Genomic DNA, 18,258 nt, shown 5'->3' on the forward strand with positions numbered 1-18,258 from the left:
GTCTATATTAAATTCAAATCTATCTAGCGATTATAGGTTTTTGTTATTTTTTTCCATGTTTGTTTTTATGCACTTTTCATGAAGTTTTTGTCAAATAATTGCAATATTTCCCCCAAAAAATATATTTCAATGCGGAATATTTGATGGGAATTCATTGTAGCTATCAATAGGGCAATAGTTCATAACAACATTGATTTAAATTTGTTATTGTTTTTTTGAGGAGATTTTTGTTGTTGTTAAAAAGTCCCACTAAAATTCTTAAAAGCGTTAAAAGGTCATACGTTTTTCTTTTCCTTTTTTTACTTTCAGCGCTTAAGTGTCTATATTAAATTCAAATCTATCTAGCGATTATAGGTTTTTGTTATTTTTTTCCATGTGTGTTTTTTGTCAAATAATTGCAATATAAAAATATATATTTCAATGCGAAATATTTGATGTGAAGTCATTTGAGCTTTAAGTAGGTCAATAATTCAGATCAACTTTGATTGTTATTGTTTTTTGTTTGAGCCATTACAGTTTTAAAGGGGGGGGGGAACAGCCTGCATGGCAGCTTTGTGTTATTAGAGTCAACATTGCAACTTTTTCTTGTTACATTTACTCTTTTATCTCACTTTTGATGTGGTTTTTTTTTAAGTATTTATATTTATATTTTATTTATATATATATTTAAAGTAAATATGCAATATTTCCCCCAAAAAAATATATTTCAATGCGGAATATTTGATGTGAAGTAATTACAGCTTTAAATAAGTCAATAATTCATTACAACATTGATTTTGATTCTTTTTTTTTTTTTTTATGCACTTTTGGTCAAATTGTTATGTTTTTTATACAGCAAACACTCAAAATATGCAATATTTCCCCCAAAAATATATTTCAATGCGTAATATTTGATGTGAAGTCATTTGAGCTTTAAGTAGGTCAATAATTCAGATCAAAATTGATTGTTATTTTTTGTTCGAGCCATGACAGTTTTAAAGGGGGGAAAAAACAGCCCGCATGGCAGCTTTAGAGTCAACATTGCAACTTTTTCTTGTTACATTTGCTCTTTTATCTCACTTTTGATGTGTGTTTTTTTAGGTATTTATATTTTATTTATATATATATTTAAAGTAAATATGCAATATTTCAATGCGGAATATTTGATGTGAAGTAATTACAGCTTTAAATAAGTCAATAATTCATTACAACATTGATTTTGATTCTTTTTTTTTTTTTTATGCACTTTTGGTCAAATTATTGTTATGTTTTTTATATGGCAAACACTCAAAATATGCGATATTTCCCCCAAAAATATTTCAATGCTTAGTACTTGATGTGAAGTCATTTGAGCTTTAAGTAGGCCAATAATTCAGATCAACTTTGATTGTTATTGTTTTTTGTTCGAACCATGACAGTTTTAAAGGGGGGAAAAAACAACCTGCATGGCAGCTTTGTGTTATTAGTCAACATTGCAACTTTTTCTTGTTACATTTGCTCTTTTATCTCACTTTTGATGTGTTTTTTTTTAATATTTATATTTATATTTTATTTATATATATCTTTAAAGTAAATATGCAATATTTCCCCCAAAAAATATATTTCAATGCGGAATATTTGATGTGAAGTAATTACAGCTCCCCCCCACATATGCGGTCCTCTCCAAGGTTTCTCATAGTCATTCACATCGACGTCCCACTGGGGTGAGTTTTTCCTTGCCCTTATGTGGGCTCTGTACCGAGGATGTCGTTGTGGCTTGTGCAGCCCTTTGAGACACTTGTGATTTAGGGCTATATAAATAAACATTGATTGATTGATTGATTTTGATTCATTATTTTTATTTATTTTTTTTATGCACTTTTGGTCAAATTATTGTTATGTTTTTTATACGGCAAACACTCAAAATATGCGATATTTCCCCCAAAAATATATTTCAATGCGTAATATTTGATGTGAAGTCATTTGAGCTTTAAGTAGGTCAATAATTCAGATCAACATTGATTGTTATTGTTTTTTGTTCGAGCCATGACAGTTTTAAAGGGGGGGAAAACAGCCTGCATGGCAGCTTTAGAGTCAACATTGCAACTTTTTCTTGTTACATTTGCTCTTTTATCTCACTTTTGATGTGGGTTTTTTTAAGTATTTATATTTATATTTTATTTATATATATATATATTTAAAGTAAATATGCAATATTTCAATGCGGAATATTTGATGTGAAGTAATTACAGCTTTAAATAAGTCAATAATTCATTACAACATTGATTTCGATTCTTTTTTTTTTTTTTTTATGCACTTTTGGTCAAATTGTTATGTTTTTTATACGGCAAACACTCAAAATATGCGATATTTCCCCCAAAAATATATTTCAATGCGTAATATTTGATGTGAAGTCATTTGAGCTTTAAGTAGGTCAATAATTCAGATCAAAATTGATTGTTATTTTTTGTTCGAGCCATGACAGTTTTAAAGGGGGGAAAAAACAGCCCGCATGGCAGCTTTAGAGTCAACATTGCAACTTTTTCTTGTTACATTTGCTCTTTTATCTCACTTTTGATGTGTGTTTTTTTAGGTATTTATATTTTATTTACCGTATATATATATTTAAAGTAAATATGCAATATTTCAATGCGGAATATTTGATGTGAAGTAATTACAGCTTTAAATAAGTCAATAATTCATTACAACATTGATTTTGATTCTTTTTTTTTTTTTTATGCACTTTTGGTCAAATTATTGTTATGTTTTTTATATGGCAAACACTCAAAATATGCGATATTTCCCCCAAAAATATTTCAATGCTTAGTACTTGATGTGAAGTCATTTGAGCTTTAAGTAGGCCAATAATTCAGATCAACTTTGATTGTTATTGTTTTTTGTTCGAACCATGACAGTTTTAAAGGGGGGAAAAAACAACCTGCATGGCAGCTTTGTGTTATTAGTCAACATTGCAACTTTTTCTTGTTACATTTGCTCTTTTATCTCACTTTTGATGTGTTTTTTTTTAATATTTATATTTATATTTTATTTATATATATCTTTAAAGTAAATATGCAATATTTCCCCCAAAAAATATATTTCAATGCGGAATATTTGATGTGAAGTAATTACAGCTCCCCCCCACATATGCGGTCCTCTCCAAGGTTTCTCATAGTCATTCACATCGACGTCCCACTGGGGTGAGTTTTTCCTTGCCCTTATGTGGGCTCTGTACCGAGGATGTCGTTGTGGCTTGTGCAGCCCTTTGAGACACTTGTGATTTAGGGCTATATAAATAAACATTGATTGATTGATTGATTTTGATTCATTATTTTTATTTATTTTTTTTATGCACTTTTGGTCAAATTATTGTTATGTTTTTTATACGGCAAACACTCAAAATATGCGATATTTCCCCCAAAAATATATTTCAATGCGTAATATTTGATGTGAAGTCATTTGAGCTTTAAGTAGGTCAATAATTCAGATCAACATTGATTGTTATTGTTTTTTGTTCGAGCCATGACAGTTTTAAAGGGGGGGAAAACAGCCTGCATGGCAGCTTTAGAGTCAACATTGCAACTTTTTCTTGTTACATTTGCTCTTTTATCTCACTTTTGATGTGGGTTTTTTTAAGTATTTATATTTATATTTTATTTATATATATATATATTTAAAGTAAATATGCAATATTTCAATGCGGAATATTTGATGTGAAGTAATTACAGCTTTAAATAAGTCAATAATTCATTACAACATTGATTTCGATTCTTTTTTTTTTTTTTTTATGCACTTTTGGTCAAATTGTTATGTTTTTTATACGGCAAACACTCAAAATATGCGATATTTCCCCCAAAAATATATTTCAATGCGTAATATTTGATGTGAAGTCATTTGAGCTTTAAGTAGGTCAATAATTCAGATCAAAATTGATTGTTATTTTTTGTTCGAGCCATGACAGTTTTAAAGGGGGGAAAAAACAGCCCGCATGGCAGCTTTAGAGTCAACATTGCAACTTTTTCTTGTTACATTTGCTCTTTTATCTCACTTTTGATGTGTGTTTTTTTAGGTATTTATATTTTATTTACCGTATATATATATTTAAAGTAAATATGCAATATTTCAATGCGGAATATTTGATGTGAAGTAATTACAGCTTTAAATAAGTCAATAATTCATTACAACATTGATTTTGATTCTTTTTTTTTTTTTTATGCACTTTTGGTCAAATTATTGTTATGTTTTTTATATGGCAAACACTCAAAATATGCGATATTTCCCCCAAAAATATTTCAATGCTTAGTACTTGATGTGAAGTCATTTGAGCTTTAAGTAGGCCAATAATTCAGATCAACTTTGATTGTTATTGTTTTTTGTTCGAACCATGACAGTTTTAAAGGGGGGAAAAAACAACCTGCATGGCAGCTTTGTGTTATTAGTCAACATTGCAACTTTTTCTTGTTACATTTGCTCTTTTATCTCACTTTTGATGTGTTTTTTTTTAATATTTATATTTATATTTTATTTATATATATCTTTAAAGTAAATATGCAATATTTCCCCCAAAAAATATATTTCAATGCGGAATATTTGATGTGAAGTAATTACAGCTTTAAATAAGTCAATAATTCATTACAACATTGATTTCGATTCTTTTTTTTTTTTTTTTATGCACTTTTGGTCAAATTGTTATGTTTTTTATACGGCAAACACTCAAAATATGCGATATTTCCCCCAAAAATATATTTCAATGCGTAATATTTGATGTGAAGTCATTTGAGCTTTAAGTAGGTCAATAATTCAGATCAAAATTGATTGTTATTTTTTGTTCGAGCCATGACAGTTTTAAAGGGGGGAAAAAACAGCCCGCATGGCAGCTTTAGAGTCAACATTGCAACTTTTTCTTGTTACATTTGCTCTTTTATCTCACTTTTGATGTGTGTTTTTTTAGGTATTTATATTTTATTTATATATATATTTAAAGTAAATATGCAATATTTCAATGCGGAATATTTGATGTGAAGTAATTACAGCTTTAAGTAAGTCAATAATTCATTACAACATTGATTTTGATTCTTTTTTTTTTTTTTTATGCACTTTTGGTCAAATTATTGTTATGTTTTTTATACGGCAAACACTCAAAATATGCGATATTTCCCCCAAAAATATTTCAATGCATAGTACTTGATGTGAAGTCATTTGAGCTTTAAGTAGGTCAATAATTCAGATCAACTTTGATTGTTATTGTTTTTTGTTCGAGCCATGACAGTTTTAAAGGGGGGAAAAAACAGCCCGCATGGCAGCTTTAGAGTCAACATTGCAACTTTTTCTTGTTACATTTGCTCTTTTATCTCACTTTTGATGTGTTTTTTTTAAAGTATTTATATTTATATTTTATTTATATATATATTTAAAGTAAATACGCAATATTTCCCCCCAAAAAATATATTTCAATGCGGAATATTTGATGTGAAGTAATTACAGCTTTAAATAAGTAAATAATTCATTACAACATTGATTTTGATTCTTTTTTTTTTTTTCTTTTTTTTTTTTTATGCACTTTTGGTCAAATTATTGTTATGTTTTTTATATGGCAAACACTCAAAATATGCGATATTTCCCCCAAAAATATATTTCAATGCGTAATATTTGATGTGAAGTCATTTGAGCTTTAAGTAGGTCAATAATTCAGATCAACATTGATTGTTATTGTTTTTTGTTCGAGCCATGACAGTTTTAAAGGGGGGGAAAACAGCCTGCATGGCAGCTTTAGAGTCAACATTGCAACTTTTTCTTGTTACATTTGCTCTTTTATCTCACTTTTGATGTGGGTTTTTTTAAGTATTTATATTTATATTTTATTTATATATATATATATTTAAAGTAAATATGCAATATTTCAATGCGGAATATTTGATGTGAAGTAATTACAGCTTTAAATAAGTCAATAATTCATTACAACATTGATTTCGATTCTTTTTTTTTTTTTTTTATGCACTTTTGGTCAAATTGTTATGTTTTTTATACGGCAAACACTCAAAATATGCGATATTTCCCCCAAAAATATATTTCAATGCGTAATATTTGATGTGAAGTCATTTGAGCTTTAAGTAGGTCAATAATTCAGATCAAAATTGATTGTTATTTTTTGTTCGAGCCATGACAGTTTTAAAGGGGGGAAAAAACAGCCCGCATGGCAGCTTTAGAGTCAACATTGCAACTTTTTCTTGTTACATTTGCTCTTTTATCTCACTTTTGATGTGTGTTTTTTTAGGTATTTATATTTTATTTACCGTATATATATATTTAAAGTAAATATGCAATATTTCAATGCGGAATATTTGATGTGAAGTAATTACAGCTTTAAATAAGTCAATAATTCATTACAACATTGATTTTGATTCTTTTTTTTTTTTTTATGCACTTTTGGTCAAATTATTGTTATGTTTTTTATATGGCAAACACTCAAAATATGCGATATTTCCCCCAAAAATATTTCAATGCTTAGTACTTGATGTGAAGTCATTTGAGCTTTAAGTAGGCCAATAATTCAGATCAACTTTGATTGTTATTGTTTTTTGTTCGAACCATGACAGTTTTAAAGGGGGGAAAAAACAACCTGCATGGCAGCTTTGTGTTATTAGTCAACATTGCAACTTTTTCTTGTTACATTTGCTCTTTTATCTCACTTTTGATGTGTTTTTTTTTAATATTTATATTTATATTTTATTTATATATATCTTTAAAGTAAATATGCAATATTTCCCCCAAAAAATATATTTCAATGCGGAATATTTGATGTGAAGTAATTACAGCTTTAAATAAGTCAATAATTCATTACAACATTGATTTCGATTCTTTTTTTTTTTTTTTTATGCACTTTTGGTCAAATTGTTATGTTTTTTATACGGCAAACACTCAAAATATGCGATATTTCCCCCAAAAATATATTTCAATGCGTAATATTTGATGTGAAGTCATTTGAGCTTTAAGTAGGTCAATAATTCAGATCAAAATTGATTGTTATTTTTTGTTCGAGCCATGACAGTTTTAAAGGGGGGAAAAAACAGCCCGCATGGCAGCTTTAGAGTCAACATTGCAACTTTTTCTTGTTACATTTGCTCTTTTATCTCACTTTTGATGTGTGTTTTTTTAGGTATTTATATTTTATTTATATATATATTTAAAGTAAATATGCAATATTTCAATGCGGAATATTTGATGTGAAGTAATTACAGCTTTAAGTAAGTCAATAATTCATTACAACATTGATTTTGATTCTTTTTTTTTTTTTTTATGCACTTTTGGTCAAATTATTGTTATGTTTTTTATACGGCAAACACTCAAAATATGCGATATTTCCCCCAAAAATATTTCAATGCATAGTACTTGATGTGAAGTCATTTGAGCTTTAAGTAGGTCAATAATTCAGATCAACTTTGATTGTTATTGTTTTTTGTTCGAGCCATGACAGTTTTAAAGGGGGGAAAAAACAGCCCGCATGGCAGCTTTAGAGTCAACATTGCAACTTTTTCTTGTTACATTTGCTCTTTTATCTCACTTTTGATGTGTTTTTTTTAAAGTATTTATATTTATATTTTATTTATATATATATTTAAAGTAAATACGCAATATTTCCCCCCAAAAAATATATTTCAATGCGGAATATTTGATGTGAAGTAATTACAGCTTTAAATAAGTAAATAATTCATTACAACATTGATTTTGATTCTTTTTTTTTTTTTCTTTTTTTTTTTTTATGCACTTTTGGTCAAATTATTGTTATGTTTTTTATATGGCAAACACTCAAAATATGCGATATTTCCCCCAAAAATATATTTCAATGCGTAATATTTGATGTGAAGTCATTTGAGCTTTAAGTAGGTCAATAATTCAGATCAACATTGATTGTTATTGTTTTTTGTTCGAGCCATGACAGTTTTAAAGGGGGGGAAAACAGCCTGCATGGCAGCTTTAGAGTCAACATTGCAACTTTTTCTTGTTACATTTGCTCTTTTATCTCACTTTTGATGTGGGTTTTTTTAAGTATTTATATTTATATTTTATTTATATATATATATATTTAAAGTAAATATGCAATATTTCAATGCGGAATATTTGATGTGAAGTAATTACAGCTTTAAATAAGTCAATAATTCATTACAACATTGATTTCGATTCTTTTTTTTTTTTTTTTATGCACTTTTGGTCAAATTGTTATGTTTTTTATACGGCAAACACTCAAAATATGCGATATTTCCCCCAAAAATATATTTCAATGCGTAATATTTGATGTGAAGTCATTTGAGCTTTAAGTAGGTCAATAATTCAGATCAAAATTGATTGTTATTTTTTGTTCGAGCCATGACAGTTTTAAAGGGGGGAAAAAACAGCCCGCATGGCAGCTTTAGAGTCAACATTGCAACTTTTTCTTGTTACATTTGCTCTTTTATCTCACTTTTGATGTGTGTTTTTTTAGGTATTTATATTTTATTTACCGTATATATATATTTAAAGTAAATATGCAATATTTCAATGCGGAATATTTGATGTGAAGTAATTACAGCTTTAAATAAGTCAATAATTCATTACAACATTGATTTTGATTCTTTTTTTTTTTTTTATGCACTTTTGGTCAAATTATTGTTATGTTTTTTATATGGCAAACACTCAAAATATGCGATATTTCCCCCAAAAATATTTCAATGCTTAGTACTTGATGTGAAGTCATTTGAGCTTTAAGTAGGCCAATAATTCAGATCAACTTTGATTGTTATTGTTTTTTGTTCGAACCATGACAGTTTTAAAGGGGGGAAAAAACAACCTGCATGGCAGCTTTGTGTTATTAGTCAACATTGCAACTTTTTCTTGTTACATTTGCTCTTTTATCTCACTTTTGATGTGTTTTTTTTTAATATTTATATTTATATTTTATTTATATATATCTTTAAAGTAAATATGCAATATTTCCCCCAAAAAATATATTTCAATGCGGAATATTTGATGTGAAGTAATTACAGCTTTAAATAAGTCAATAATTCATTACAACATTGATTTCGATTCTTTTTTTTTTTTTTTTATGCACTTTTGGTCAAATTGTTATGTTTTTTATACGGCAAACACTCAAAATATGCGATATTTCCCCCAAAAATATATTTCAATGCGTAATATTTGATGTGAAGTCATTTGAGCTTTAAGTAGGTCAATAATTCAGATCAAAATTGATTGTTATTTTTTGTTCGAGCCATGACAGTTTTAAAGGGGGGAAAAAACAGCCCGCATGGCAGCTTTAGAGTCAACATTGCAACTTTTTCTTGTTACATTTGCTCTTTTATCTCACTTTTGATGTGTGTTTTTTTAGGTATTTATATTTTATTTATATATATATTTAAAGTAAATATGCAATATTTCAATGCGGAATATTTGATGTGAAGTAATTACAGCTTTAAGTAAGTCAATAATTCATTACAACATTGATTTTGATTCTTTTTTTTTTTTTTTATGCACTTTTGGTCAAATTATTGTTATGTTTTTTATACGGCAAACACTCAAAATATGCGATATTTCCCCCAAAAATATTTCAATGCATAGTACTTGATGTGAAGTCATTTGAGCTTTAAGTAGGTCAATAATTCAGATCAACTTTGATTGTTATTGTTTTTTGTTCGAGCCATGACAGTTTTAAAGGGGGGAAAAAACAGCCCGCATGGCAGCTTTAGAGTCAACATTGCAACTTTTTCTTGTTACATTTGCTCTTTTATCTCACTTTTGATGTGTTTTTTTTAAAGTATTTATATTTATATTTTATTTATATATATATTTAAAGTAAATACGCAATATTTCCCCCCAAAAAATATATTTCAATGCGGAATATTTGATGTGAAGTAATTACAGCTTTAAATAAGTAAATAATTCATTACAACATTGATTTTGATTCTTTTTTTTTTTTTCTTTTTTTTTTTTTATGCACTTTTGGTCAAATTATTGTTATGTTTTTTATATGGCAAACACTCAAAATATGCGATATTTCCCCAAAAAATATATTTCAATGCGTAATATTTGATGTGAAGTCATTTGAGCTTTAAGTAGGTCAATAATTCAGATCAAAATTGATTGTTATTTTTTGTTCGAGCCATGAGTTTTAAAGGGGGGAAAAAACAGCCCGCATGGCAGCTTTAGAGTCAACATTGCAACTTTTTCTTGTTACATTTGCTCTTTTATCTCACTTTTGATGTGTTTTTTTTAAAGTATTTATATTTATATTTTATTTATATATATATTTAAAGTAAATACGCAATATTTCCCCCCAAAAAATATATTTCAATGCGGAATATTTGATGTGAAGTAATTACAGCTTTAAATAATTCATTACAACATTGATTTTGATTCTTTTTTTTGTTTGTTTGTTTGTTTTTAAACATTTTTGGTCAAATTCTTGTTATGTTTTTTTATACGGCAAACACTCAAAATATGCGATATTTCCCCAAAAATATTTCTATTTCTATTTTATTTATATATATATTTAAAGTAAATACGCAATATTTCCCCCCAAAAAATATATTTCAATGCGGAATATTTGATGTGAAGTAATTACAGCTTTAAATAAGTCAATAATTCATTACAACATTGATTTTGATTCTTTTTTTTTTTTTTCTTTTTTTTTTTTTAATGCACTTTTGGTCAAATTATTGTTATGTTTTTTATATGGCAAACACTCAAAATATGCGATATTTCCCCAAAAAATATATTTCAATGCGTAATATTTGATGTGAAGTCATTTGAGCTTTAAGTAGGTCAATAATTCAGATCAAAATTGATTGTTATTTTTTGTTCGAGCCATGAGTTTTAAAGGGGGGAAAAAACAGCCCGCATGGCAGCTTTAGAGTCAACATTGCAACTTTTTCTTGTTACATTTGCTCTTTTATCTCACTTTTGATGTGTTTTTTTTAAAGTATTTATATTTATATTTTATTTATATATATATTTAAAGTAAATACGCAATATTTCCCCCCAAAAAATATATTTCAATGCGGAATATTTGATGTGAAGTAATTACAGCTTTAAATAATTCATTACAACATTGATTTTGATTCTTTTTTTTGTTTGTTTGTTTGTTTTTAAACATTTTTGGTCAAATTCTTGTTATGTTTTTTTATACGGCAAACACTCAAAATATGCGATATTTCCCCAAAAATATTTCTATTTCTATTTTATTTATATATATATTTAAAGTAAATACGCAATATTTCCCCCCAAAAAATATATTTCAATGCGGAATATTTGATGTGAAGTAATTACAGCTTTAAATAAGTCAATAATTCATTACAACATTGATTTTGATTCTTTTTTTTTTTTTTCTTTTTTTTTTTTTAATGCACTTTTGGTCAAATTATTGTTATGTTTTTTATATGGCAAACACTCAAAATATGCGATATTTCCCCAAAAAATATATTTCAATGCGTAATATTTGATGTGAAGTCATTTGAGCTTGAAGTAGGTCAATAATTCAGATCAACATTGATTGTTATTGTTTATTGTTCGAGCCATGACAGTTTTAAAGGGGGAAAAAACAGCCTGCATGGCAGCTTTAGAGTCAACATTGCAACCTTTTCTTGTTACATTTGCTCTTTTATCTCACTTTTGATGTGTTTTTTTTTAAGTATTTATATTTATATTTTGTTTATATATATATATTTAAAGTAAATATGCAATATTTCAATGCGGAATATTTGATGTGAAGTAATTACAGCTTTAAATAAGTCAATAATTCATTACAACATTGATTTTGATTATTTTTTTTTTTTTTTTTATGCACTTTTGGTCAAATTATTGTTTTGTTTTTTATATGGCAAACACTCAAAATATGCGATATTTCCCCCAAAAATATATTTCAATGCGTAATATTTGATGTGAAGTCATTTGAGCTTTAAGTAGGTCAATAATTCATATCAAAATTGATTGTTATTTTTTGTTCGAGCCATGACAGTTTTAAAAAGGGGAAAAAACAGCCCGCATGGCAGCTTTAGAGTCAACATTGCAACTTTTTCTTGTTACATTTGCTCTTTTATCTCACTTTTGATGTGTTTTTTTTAAGTATTTATATTTATATTTTATTTATATATATATATTTAAAGTAAATATGCAATATTTCAATGCGGAATATTTGATGTGAAGTAATTACAGCTTTAAATAAGTCAATAATTCATTACAACATTGATTTTGATTCATTTTTATTTTTTTTTATGCACTTTTGGTCAAATTATTGTTATGTTTTTTATATGGCAAACACTCAAAATATGCGATATTTCCCCCAAAAATATATTTCAATGCGTAATATTTGATGTGAAGTCATTTGAGCTTTAAGTAGGTCAATAATTCAGATCAAAATTGATTGTTATTTTTTGTTCGAGCCATGAGTTTTAAAGGGGGGAAAAAACAGCCCGCATGGCAGCTTTAGAGTCAACATTGCAACTTTTTCTTGTTACATTTGCTCATTTATCTCACTTTTGATGTGTTTTTTTTTAAAGTATTTATATTTATATTTTATTTATATATATATTTAAAGTAAATACGCAATATTTCCCCCAAAAAAATATATTTCAATGCGGAATATTTGATGTGAAGTAATTACAGCTTTAAATAATTCATTACAACATTGATTTTGATTCTTTTTTTTGTTTGTTTGTTTGTTTTTAAACATTTTTGGTCAAATTCTTATGTTTTTTTATACGGCAAACACTCAAAATATGCGATATTTCCCCAAAAATATTTATATTTATATTTTATTTATATATATATTTAAAGTAAATATGCAATATTTCAATGCGGAATATTTGATGTGAAGTAATTACAGCTTTAAATAAGTCAATCATTCATTACAACATTGATTTTGATTCATTATTTTTTTTTCTTTTTTGTTTTTATGCATTTTTGGTCAAATTCTTGTTATGTTTTTTTATACGGCAAACACTCAAAATATGCGATATTTCCCAAAAAAATATATTTCAATGCGTAATATTTGATGTGAAGTCATTTGAGCTTTAAGTAGGTCAATAATTCAGATCAACTTTGATTGTTATTGTTTTTTGTTCAAGCCATGACAGTTTTAAAGGGGGAAAAAACAGCCCGCATGGCAGCTTTAGAGTCAACATTGCAACTTTTTCTTGTTACATTTGCTCTTTTATCTCACTTTTGATGTGGTTTTTTTTAAGTATTTATATTTATATTTTATTTATATATATATATTTAAAGTAAATATGCAATATTTCAATGCGGAATATTTGATGTGAAGTAATTACAGCTTTAAATAAGTCAATAATTCATTACAACATTGATTTCGATTCTTTTTTTTTTTTTTTTATGCACTTTTGGTCAAATTATTGTTATGTTTTTTATACGGCAAACACTCAAAATATGCGATATTTCCCCAAAAAATATATTTCAATGCGTAATATTTGATGTGAAGTCATTTGAGCTTTAAGTAGGTCAATAATTCAGATCAAAATTGATTGTTATTTTTTGTTCGAGCCATGACAGTTTTAAAGGGGGGAAAAAACAGCCCGCATGGCAGCTTTAGAGTCAACATTGCAACTTTTTCTTGTTACATTTGCTCTTTTATCTCACTTTTGATGTGTTTTTTTTTTTAAGTATTTATATTTATATTTTATTTATATATATATTTAAAGTAAATACGCAATATTTCCCCCCAAAAAATATATTTCAATGCGGAATATTTGATGTGAAGTAATTACAGCTTTAAATAATTCATTACAACATTGATTTTGATTCTTTTTTTTGTTTGTTTGTTTGTTTTTAAACATTTTTGGTCAAATTCTTGTTATGTTTTTTTATACGGCAAACACTCAAAATATGCGATATTTCCCCAAAAATATTTATATTTATATTTTATTTATATATATATTTAAAGTAAATATGCAATATTTCAATGCGGAATATTTGATGTGAAGTAATTACAGCTTTAAATAAGTCAATAATTCATTACAACATTGATTTTGATTCTTTTTTTTTTTCTTTTTTCTTTTTATGCACTTTTGGTCAAATTATTGTTATGTTTTTTATACGGCAAACACTCAAAATATGCGATATTTCCCCCAAAAATATATTTCAATGCGTAATATTTGATGTGAAGTAATTACAGCTTTAAATAAGTAAATAATTCATTACAACATTGATTTTGATTCATTTTTATTTTTTTTTATGCACTTTTGGTCAAATTATTGTTATGTTTTTTATATGGCAAACACTCAAAATATGCGATATTTCCCCCAAAAATATATTTCAATGCGTAATATTTGATGTGAAGTCATTTGAGCTTTAAGTAGGTCAATAATTCAGATCAAAATTGATTGTTATTTTTTGTTCGAGCCATGACAGTTTTAAAGGGGGGAAAAAACAGCCCGCATGGCAGCTTTAGAGTCAACATTGCAACTTTTTCTTGTTACATTTGCTCTTTTATCTCACTTTTGATGTGGTTTTTTTTAAAGTATTTATATTTATATTTTATTTATATATATATTTAAAGTAAATACGCAATATTTCCCCCCAAAAAATATATTTCAATGCGGAATATTTGATGTGAAGTAATTACAGCTTTAAATAATTCATTACAACATTGATTTTGATTCTTTTTTTTGTTTGTTTGTTTGTTTTTAAACATTTTTGGTCAAATTCTTGTTATGTTTTTTTATACGGCAAACACTCAAAATATGCGATATTTCCCCAAAAATATTTATATTTATATTTTATTTATATATATATTTAAAGTAAATATGCAATATTTCAATGTGGAATATTTGATGTGAAGTAATTACAGCTTTAAATAAGTCAATAATTCATTACAACATTGATTTTGATTCTTTTTTTTTTTTTTTAATGCACTTTTGGTCAAATTATTGTTATGTTTTTTATATGGCAAACACTCAAAATATGCGATATTTCCCCAAAAAATATATTTCAATGCGTAATATTTGATGTGAAGTCATTTGAGCTTTAAGTAGGTCAATAATTCAGTTCAAAATTGATTGTTATTTTTTGTTCGAGCCATGACAGTTTTAAAGGGGGGAAAAAACAGCCCGCATGGCAGCTTTAGAGTCAACATTGCAACTTTTTCTTGTTACATTTGCTCTTTTATCTCACTTTTGATGTGTGTTTTTTAGGTATTTATATTTTATTTATATATATATTTAAAGTAAATATGCAATATTTCAATGCGGAATATTTGATGTGAAGTAATTACAGCTTTAAATAAGTCAATAATTCATTACAACATTGATTTTGATTCTTTTTTTTTTTTATGCACTTTTGGTCAAATTATTGTTATGTTTTTTATATGGCAAACACTCAAAATATGCGATATTTCCCCCAAAAATATTTCAATGCTTAGTACTTGATGTGAAGTCATTTGAGCTTTAAGTAGGCCAATAATTCAGATCAACTTTGATTGTTATTGTTTTTTGTTCGAACCATGACAGTTTTAAAGGGGGGAAAAAACAACCTGCATGGCAGCTTTGTGTTATTAGTCAACATTGCAACTTTTTCTTGTTACATTTGCTCTTTTATCTCACTTTTGATGTGTTTTTTTTAAATATTTATATTTATATTTTATTTATATATATCTTTAAAGTAAATATGCAATATTTCCCCCAAAAAATATATTTCAATGCGGAATATTTGATGTGAAGTAATTACAGCTCCCCCCCCACATATGCGGTCCTCTCCAAGGTTTCTCATAGTCATTCACATCGACGTCCCACTGGGGTGAGTTTTTCCTTGCCCTTATGTGGGCTCTGTACCGAGGATGTCGTTGTGGCTTGTGCAGCCCTTTGAGACACTTGTGATTTAGGGCTATATAAATAAACATTGATTGATTGATTGATTTTGATTCATTATTATTATTTTATTTTTTTATGCACTTTTGGTCAAATTATTGTTATGTTTTTTATATGGCAAACACTCAAAATATGCGATATTTCCCCCAAAAATATATTTCAATGCGTAATATTTGATGTGAAGTCATTTGAGCTTTAAGTAGGTCAATAATTCAGATCAAAATTGATTGTTATTTTTTGTTCGAGCCATGACAGTTTTAAAGGGGAGAAAACAGCCCGCATGGCAGCTTTAGAGTCAACATTGCAACTTTTTCTTGTTACATTTGCTCTTTTATCTCACTTTTGATGTGTTTTTTTTTTTTAAGTATTTATAATTATATTTTATTTATATATATATTTAAAGTAAATATGCAATATTTCAATGCGGAATATTTGATGTGAAGTAATTACAGCTTTAAATAAGTCAATAATTCATTACAACATTGATTTTGATTCTTTTTTTTTTTTTTTTTATGCACTTTTGGTCAAATTATTGTTATGTTTTTTATATGGCAAACACTCAAAATATGCGATATTTCCCCCAAAAATATATTTCAATGTGTAATATTTGATGTGAAGTCATTTGAGCTTTAAGTAGGTCAATAATTCAGATCAAAATTGATTGTTATTTTTTGTTCGAGCCATGACAGTTTTAAAGGGGGGAAAAAACAGCCCGCATGGCAGCTTTAGAGTCAACATTGCAACTTTTTCTTGTTACATTTGCTCTTTTATCTCACTTTTGATGTGTTTTTTTTTTAAGTATTTCTATTTATATTTTATTTATATATATATTTAAAGTAAATACGCAATATTTCCCCCCAAAAAATATATTTCAATGCGGAATATTTGATGTGAAGTAATTACAGCTTTAAATAAGTCAATAATTCATTACAACATTGATTTTGATTCTTTTTTTTTTTTTTTTTTATGCACTTTTGGTCAAATTATTGTTATGTTTTTTATATGGCAAACACTCAAAATATGCGATATTTCCCCAAAAAATATATTTCAATGCGTAATATTTGATGTGAAGTCATTTGAGCTTGAAGTAGGTCAATAATTCAGATCAACATTGATTGTTATTGTTTATTGTTCGAGCCATGACAGTTTTAAAGGGGAAAAAAAACAGCCTGCATGGCAGCTTTAGAGTCAACATTGCAACCTTTTCTTGTTACATTTGCTCTTTTATCTCACTTTTTCAACATTGATTGTTATTGTTTTTTGTTCGAGCCATGACAGTTTTAAAGGGGGGGAAAAACAGCCTACATGGCAGCTTTGTGTTATTAGAGTCAACATTGCGGTAGGAAATGGATGGATGGATGGATGGATGGATGGATTGCAACTTTTTCTTGTTACATTTGCTCTTTTATCCCACTTTTGATGTGTGTGTGTTTTTTTTTTTAAAGTATTTCTAGACGTTAGTTGTCACTGGAGGCTACATAAACATGCGCGGGGTTAAGATGGGATTAAAATGACTTTCCACCGGCGGAAGTGACGTCACGTCATTGACAAATAGGCTCGGCTTACCTTGCTGAGGACCCCGCTGAACACCCCGCTGACGGCCGGGTGTGCGGGCTCGTCTTTGGGCTCCAGGTCCTCCTCGGAGCCGGAAGAGTTCCAGCTCTGGTTGTCCGACATGTCGTTAGCGCGCTAGCCGGGGGGGGGGGAGGGTTTGAACTCGTTAATTCGGAGCAACGGCTCACCGGAGCATGGCTGCTGCTGTCGTTAATTAAAAAATAAAAAATATATATTTTATATATTTTTAGTCGGGTGAATGTCGGCTAAGTGGAGATGCTAGCTAACATTCTGTTCAAATGTTCGCGCACTTGCTGTCAGTTCCGCTACGCCGGATTTTTGGTCGAAATGGCGAGGGGAAAAAAAGAACCGAACGTCGACGAAAAACGTCTTCCCGAGGCAGCGGTACTCCGTGTGGCTCCTCTGCGTGTTCTATTGACAGCTTTCTGGGTGTCTCTCCGCCATGTTCGCCTTGACGTCTCCGCGGGTCTCGGGCGCGCGCGCAGCCAGCAAGGGGCGCTGGCCGCCGTGACGTCACTAAAGCCTTTTCCTAATTTGGGCGTCAGGCCCCGCCCACTTTGTTTATCCCACTGGAAATAAGAGGAGAGGAGAGCTCGACTGACGCTGATGGAGCCCAATTTAGCTTCACGGTTGCTGGAAGGAAATCCCCACACTTTATTCACCCCGGTTGAGCATAACTATATCCTAGATCAGGCCTGGGTAATTATTTTGACTCGGGGGGGGCCACATTTAGAGAAAAAAAATGTGTCTGGGGCCCATACTTGCCAACCTTGAGACCTCCGATTTCGGGAGGTGGGGCGGTGGCGTGGTTGGGGGCGGGGCTAAGAGGGGAGGAGTATATTTACAGCTAGAATCACCAAGTCAAGTATTTCATATA

General features: G+C 28.6%; 1 protein-coding gene across 4 annotated transcripts in view; it reads right to left on the reverse strand.

The window, feature by feature from the left end:
• Nucleotides 1-17,865, reverse strand: part of LOC133610181 (ceramide transfer protein-like) — a 63,386-nt gene extending 45,521 nt beyond the window's left edge. For all 4 annotated transcript variants that reach the window (XM_061966274.2, XM_061966273.2, XM_061966272.2 and 1 more), the window contains exon 1: nucleotides 17,373-17,865. In XM_061966274.2, coding sequence (XP_061822258.1) covers nucleotides 17,373-17,483 — 111 coding nt within the window. In that variant the 5' untranslated portion in view covers nucleotides 17,484-17,865. The remainder of the gene's footprint in view (nucleotides 1-17,372) is intronic.
• Between the last annotated feature and the right edge of the window lie 393 nt (nucleotides 17,866-18,258).

The sequence above is a fragment of the Nerophis lumbriciformis genome, linkage group LG11 (assembly GCF_033978685.3).
Source record: "Nerophis lumbriciformis linkage group LG11, RoL_Nlum_v2.1, whole genome shotgun sequence".
Classification (NCBI taxonomy): domain Eukaryota; kingdom Metazoa; phylum Chordata; class Actinopteri; order Syngnathiformes; family Syngnathidae; genus Nerophis; species Nerophis lumbriciformis.